The following is a 7,231-nucleotide window of genomic DNA, read 5'->3' on the forward strand; positions in this document are numbered from 1 at the left end:
AACGTCGCCTTCCTTTGCTCCAGTTATAATTACAACCGTCACTGGAGGGCTTTGTCACTTAAATGTAAACCTATGTTGCTTTTGGGCACTTTGGTGCCTTTGTTCTTCTTGGGAGGACAGTCTGTTTATGTACGGGTGTGTGTGTGTGTGTGGGGGGGGGGGGGTGTCTCAGACTGACAGATTTGACAGCGTTTGTTGGTTTTACAAACAGAAAAGTTTGAATATTTTTGAGTTTTGCTTTTGTGGGGTTGATGTTGAAGTAAGGGAACTTGTGTTGCTGCACCGCACCATGCAGTGGAAAGGCGGCATATGTATCTATGTAACTGTAACATAACTGACAGTATGAAGTCCAAAATGTATCATCAGTGTGAAAAAGTGCCGTTTTTTTGTTTCCCCGCCTCACAAGATGACATTTTAGATACCGGATGTTTTTGATCTTCTGTTTTTCCATTTTCCACATCACAGGCTGCTCACTCATTGGCCTGTCTTTGCCTCTGTTCCTCTGTCTCACATTCATCATTTCTTACACGTTTCATCCAAAATCTAATCAGCAGAAATATTGTGTGTGACAGGCAGAAAAATAAATGAGCAAACAAATGAATGGATTTTGGGGACTGACATTTTCTGCACCATCTTGAAGAAAAGCCTTCCTAACACAATGCACGCTTTGGCATCTTTTGTACAGATGCAGTAATTGTGTAATTCTCCACAGTTGGATATGGCAGTCGCTAAATCGTATCTGGCCTGTAATCCCCATTAAGAACCCGCTGCTAAGAATTTCATTTTGTGGAAAACTGTTCACTCAAGATGGATGTAAGGTAGCCCTGCAGACAAACTGCTTCATCCTCACCGGCACTTCAGCACCTGACTGTCACCTCATCTGAACCCACACTCAGCCGCTGTGGAGAGCTCTTTATTAATGCGAGGTTATAAATAACAGGCTCTTACTGTTTCTCATCATAAGTAGAAAAGCATGCATGGTTACTGATGTGTTTGCCCAGCTGTGGTGTTTTATTATTATTATTATTTGCTGTTTCTTTGCTAATGCATCACTTTTCTAAAACATAGATAAAAATAATAGATATGTTTAGGTACAAAGTTATATTCTCCCTTTTGAAAAGGTTTAACCTCACTTCTCACATTCTACACGTGTATCCAAAGCCATTTTTTATTATCAACTAATCTGCTAATTATTTTCTGTATTTTGATCTTTAAAATATCAGATCAGAGGCGAAGGTATTCAAATAGCTTGTTTTGCTCAACTAACATTTAAAAAAGATTTTCAATTTATTATCACAAAAGAGCAGAAAAACCCTGTGAATATTCACCCACGGCAAAGGTTCAATCACATATACGAAGTTGTCTTCATAAATAAGCAAGATTTCAAGTGTTTTGTGTCAAGTTTAAATGTTGCTTTTCCTTAAGTGACCCTCCAGATTGGCAAACTCTACTAGAGGGCTGTAGTCATCTATTAGCGACTGTTGGTGATGACGTGCCCGATGAAAATCTGTATAAACTCAGAATGACGGACATGGCTGTCGATGCTTCAGTTCACCTAGGACACTGGGAGGAAGCTGTGGGATACGGGGAGAAAACCCTTCCAGTATACAGGTTAGTGTGTGTGTGTGTGTGTGTGTGTGTGTGTGTGTGTGTTTCACCTTAATCTTTCTAAGATTTAAAGGGGGGAAACTTCCTCTGATCTGCTTTTGAATCTGGATATCCACGTGGACTGAGTGACTTTTCCTTCCTGATTCTAGTAAGAGCAGCAGTGTGAGGAAGAGGACAAGAGTGACTCATCCAGAGTGCATCTGTAGGGCAACTCCCTCGGGGAAGGCAGACTTCCACAACTGTCTTTACCAATGTGGATTATTACTTCAAAGTTATTACATCAAAGATGTGGGCTGCTGCTCAACGCTGGTGCCTTCATAGTTATCACACGGCTTCCAGGCGGCATTTCATGTTATTTTAGTTCGACTCAGCTCTGAAAGAGAGGGGGATATTCTCAGACAGATTACATGCAGAGATTGGGGAGCTGCACAGCCACGGGTAGAATTTAATGGGAAAATGTTTTTTTTGTTTTTGAGTTTGAACTGGAGATTGAGCACGGAAAGACTCAACACTTAAAAGATTTCACAGTGCGCTTGATTTGACTCTTTGACCTGATGAGGAGACTGGGAGTTGTTTAGAAATACATGTTTTGTGAACAGTTATCAGAGTAATGTGTTTGTTTATGGAATCATGTTTTATATCGACTGGTGTTTCAAAAACACAATCTACAAATTTAGCTTTATTCTTTAGCCAGCGACAGTAAATGTCTTCAGATCTCCAGGTGCAATGTGATACCTGGGCTTCCAATTGTATTTAAAAGTACAAGGTTTGATTATATTATGGCAAGAAATGGGGGGGGGGGGGGAAGAGTAGAGAGGAGTAATTCAAAGTGGTGACGTTACACAGAGAGCAGATGTGTAAATGAAGAGAAGAAGAAAAGTGGAGTTGTGTGCAGCAAACAAAAGTACAAAGAAAAAGAAGACGAGTAAATACATGGGAACAGATGAAAGGGACCACAAGAGCACTCGTAATTAGAAGACAGGAACAAAAATCTCTTAAATGTCCTAATAAAGAGGGAAATGACTGAACACAGATTAATCTAAGATGTGTAAGATCTAAAAACTTTAATATGATCTAAATGTTCGATTACAGTAAGTTGCATCAACAGTAATTAATTAAATTAAATTAATTAAATTGTCTTCTGGATGACGTCCTCCAGCCCTCACACATCCGTACCTCCGTTTTTCTGCAGTGTTTCTCTTTCTATCTCTCCAACTTCTACATGTGTGTAAGACTAATTGATATTGTGTGCAGAGCAGAGATCTTGTGGCCTAGCCGTGCTCTCTCTCTCTCTCTCTTTCACACACACACACACACACACACACACACACACACACACACACACACACACACACACACACACACACACACACACACACACACACACACAGAACAACATATCAGCAAGAGAGAAACAGTAATTCAGCCTATCAATAACAACCCAGACACAGAGCAGCAGGGAGAGAGGCATTTTGATGAGGAGAAGGGGATGTAGAGATTGGTGTCAGTTGAAAGAAACTGGGGGGGGAAATGAGTCTCAAGGAAGCAGAGACGAAACCAAAGTGAGGAATGGTTGTGGGGGTTTTAGGGAGAGACCAGAGAGAGGTGTTAGGTGAGGATGGAAGCGAGAGAGGGGATGTAAGCAGGTGATAAATGGCAAATGAGAGAGGGGCAGAGGAATGCGGGGAAGTAAAACAAAATTGACAGAAGCGGGAAAAAAGTGTAAAACGGGAAAAAGTGAGGTATAAAGGGAGGAAAGTGGACAACAAGAGGACTGAAGGAAAGCACTGAGCCTTAGTTTGGCAAGGAAGGGAGACGACATATTAAAAAAAAAGAAGGAAAGAGAGAGGAATATCTTCCATATTCATCTTCCTCTGGGCTCTTCAGAGAAGAAAGATAGCTGCAGGAGTTCTCTATCTCTCTCTCTCTCCTGTCCTTCCCCTCATTCTGTATTCCTTTCTTCTTTCACTCTCTCTGCAGCTCTTTTTTTTCTTCAGTTTGTGATGTATAGAGCGGGTCTTTCCCTGCGCCTGTGTGCGAATAATGCACACCTGCTGCAGGCTGTACACACCACGCTTATTGAATGTGTCCACGCTGCACATATTTTACTGCCATAGACATGCTCACACTCATACATTCACCAATAAGCGAATGCATGAACGTTCATGAAAACATGCACACCGTGTCTGTGTATCAAACATGTGATGGTTTGAACACGGAATTTCATTTACCTAATTCACTTATTTCTACAGCTAAAGCATAGAAGATTTGCAGGTCAGCACTTATAAAGAGCAACAGCTACAACTTCAATGTGTTTCAGCTTCCATTCATTAATGTTTCTTTGGTCAGTCCCTCAGAATAAAGAGCAAGGACCTCTCCTTCTAGATGCTCTGATTTGCATCTATTCAGCGGTGTTATAGAGAGAAATCTCTTGCATAAGATTTCTGCATCAACTGTGGCCTCGGCGGACCAGTGAAGTGCACCCACGCTGTCAGTCTTCATATGAAATACTAAGCCTCTTAAACCCAGCACTGTTCTTTGCATTCTCTAGTGAAGATGAAAGTGTTTTGGGCAAATTACTGATCGAAGTAGAAGAAGACGAGTTGAGGGAAAAGAAGGTGTTTAAATGTCTACCAACAAAAAAGATCTGCACTGCTTTCAAAGCCACAAACTGGTGAACAATGTTTGTGGTAATGGCAGATTCTGGGTTCAGAACGCCGCCCGAGGTGTTATTAGCTTATGTTTGGATTTCATAATCGACATTACAAATGCAGATCCAAGGAGTTGCCAGATGATTAACAGTTTGCATTTGTCTTCTGAAATACTGGAGAGATTTACTCTTTAATCGAGCGTCCCTCTTTGTTTGAAGTGCTCACAGCTAATATGCAACATTGCATGAGCCAAAAGGTTTGAGAGATCCTGTCTCACTGCTTGAGATTACTGCGGTGACTTTGCCTCGTTCCTTCGAGAGACTCTCGAGGCTTTTATCTATTCAGCAACAGTCAGTGCGTCTGAGTTTCTCTGGAAAGAACGCTCGGCTAAATAGTTAAACTGTGATTTAAACCTTTTGCAAATGTTCTTCGTTTCAGTGACAGATGCATGGCGATGCTACGTTTTGGAAACAGTGGAAATATAGGACTGAGATTATTGTTGCATTGGACGGAAAACAAAATACAATTAAGGAGAATCCTCGCAGATAATCTTTCTTCCATGTTTTCGTTCTCCTTCTTTGGTTTCCTACTTAGTGAGATAATCCATGTATCCCTCTCACTTACAGCAGGCTGTGGATCTTTTGTTCCCAACAAGAGCCTCATTAGTTCCACTGCGTTTGTCTGGAAATGCTACAGTTTTCCACAACTATTAATTTCTCCTTCTTGGCCCTTCTCTTACTCGTAGCCGAGAGCTATGGCTTTCTAACTAGCTGCATACGACCGTATTTCCATTCCATTTACTCTCCCGGGGGCAACAATGAGGGGATAATTCAGGAGACAGCTAGTTAATGAAATGATTTAAATTGCCGTGTGTTTCTATATGCAAAGAGGAAGTATAATTGGAGGTTGGTGTTGGTTTGTGTTTGCATGTCATGGCAGATTGACTCACTGGCTTTGTAATTAAATCAATATTGTAACTTGCTGTTATTCATGGAGGACTAATGTTGTTGGTTTGAATATTTGAACTTTTTAATGATTCAATCCTCACCACAGGATCGGCCAGGGACCACTTCTGTAATTGGTAGGGTTGTCAGTTAGCAGTTTAGTGAGGCTGGAAGGTATGAACACACAGACTATTAGCATTGTGAGTGAAAACTCTGCTGGAGTTTTAAATGACTCTTTCTGTTAATATGAGTCAATTAACTTTGATTTCACTCCCTTCAGAAAACAGATTTTCCTTTTTAAATCAAAGAGTGAAAAACTTCTAGCATCAGAAAGTTGCTGTTTTCAGTCCATAAATAAATAATTAGGATTAATGCTCTGGTAATAGCAGTTTGTATTTACGTGGTTGAATTGAGAGCATATTGAGCATGAAGTGAAATCTGGTAAATATACCAGGTTGTAGAGAGTGAGGTGGATTCAAAATGATCTTTGTGTGCATGCATGCTGTCATTAATGCTAGCGTGCATGTGTATACCCATGCGTCAGAGCTTACTTACCGTTCTTTGTGTTTGTCTGTGCGAGTGTCAGAGAGAGAAAGAGCTAGACAAGAAATTTACATTTGTGTCTCAAAGTGCTTCGTCAGCTCGCATTTAAATGCCGTCTTACAGCGGTTATATAAGACTTTCTTTTTTTTAACATTTTGTATGTGTAATCAAGAGAGAACAGAGAGGGAGAAGAGGAAACAGATGAAAGATTTAACAGTGCAGCAGAGGTGGAGTGGAGGAGAAGAATGAACGGAGCGCAGCAGAGGAGAGAAGAAAGCAACCGACCGACCGACGTCACCGACTTTAATCCCTGCAGCTAGCGGGACGCAAAACGCAAATATAAACAGGTAGAAGCAGAGCAAAGCAGATGTGAAATAGGAAAAGGAAGGAGAGATTAGAGGAGAGGGGTGGAGAAGAAAAGAGGATAAATGACAAGTGGAGTCAGCTAAATGAGTGTTTTGAGAACTCCAGTGCTTACCAACAACAAAGCTGCTTCCTAAAAGTCCCCGGTGTGTATTTATCTTCACGGGATTAGGAATGTCCCAGCTGTGTGTGTGAACTGTCTCTTTAAAGCATGTGTGTTCATACAGTCATGTGGGCTCTACTGTATGTAGTAATGTAGGGTCATTAAGCATGAACACAAATGGATGCAAATTCAGTTTCTATTTAATTATGTGCATTTTAGATGAGCGAGTTTCAAACTAAATGAATTATAAACAGATACTATAGATATATTTTCATGTGTGTGTTTGTTGGTATGTGTGTGTCTTCTATGAGGCTTGTGGGAGATACACACACTGATCAAAAGCTACATTCGCTCTTTAGTTAAATAAATAAAGGCACTACAAGGTGACATGTGTGCACATGTATATATCCATGCATAAATGCACATACACAGTGCACAGTGGTAGTACAGTACATGTGATACAAGTGCTATGAGTATATACACAGTATGTGCTTGTGTGTCTTTCCACATGTTTGTTTTGTGGATCCATCGTGGGAATATGTGCAGTATTATGTGTGCTTGTCTGTCTGTTGAAGTAGTGGAACTGGGATTGAGAGGGATTCATTGATAAAGCGAGGATGCCGAATAATTAATACAAAAATGGAAACTCGTACACGCAAACATGTAAAACACACACATGCAGACACTCCCACATGTTGAGGTTAACTGGAGACATCCATAATGCACACGAGCACATACTTAAATAATACATTTGTAAGATATTCCTCTTTCTCTCGCACTCCTACTTGTGAATGCATCACACTTGCACACGGACGCTGACTGGCAAATCAAATTGTGTTCGTCTTGTTCATTTAATCGTGTGTCTTGTTGTCTGAGCTGTGGATGTGACTGGACTGCCTCAGGCTCTCAGAGAGAAAATGAAAGTGATGAACGTTAAAGTGGATGTTTTTCTTTCTAGTCTCGCCACCTATTTTAATTCTTTCAGATTATCTGTGGTGGTTTTTGCTGTTGTTCATGCA

General features: G+C 40.7%; 1 protein-coding gene across 1 annotated transcript in view; it reads left to right on the forward strand.

Moving 5' to 3' along the window:
* The first annotated feature begins 1,354 nt into the window (after positions 1-1,354).
* The window catches only part of LOC115006478 (histone-lysine N-methyltransferase SMYD3-like), a 9,688-nt gene continuing 3,811 nt past the window's right edge, over positions 1,355-7,231 (forward strand). Inside the window, exon 1 of the mRNA XM_029428751.1 lies at positions 1,355-1,611. Coding sequence (XP_029284611.1) covers positions 1,523-1,611 — 89 coding nt within the window. The 5' untranslated portion in view covers positions 1,355-1,522. The remainder of the gene's footprint in view (positions 1,612-7,231) is intronic.

Source organism: Cottoperca gobio, chromosome 3 (assembly GCF_900634415.1).
Source record: "Cottoperca gobio chromosome 3, fCotGob3.1, whole genome shotgun sequence".
Taxonomy (NCBI): domain Eukaryota; kingdom Metazoa; phylum Chordata; class Actinopteri; order Perciformes; family Bovichtidae; genus Cottoperca; species Cottoperca gobio.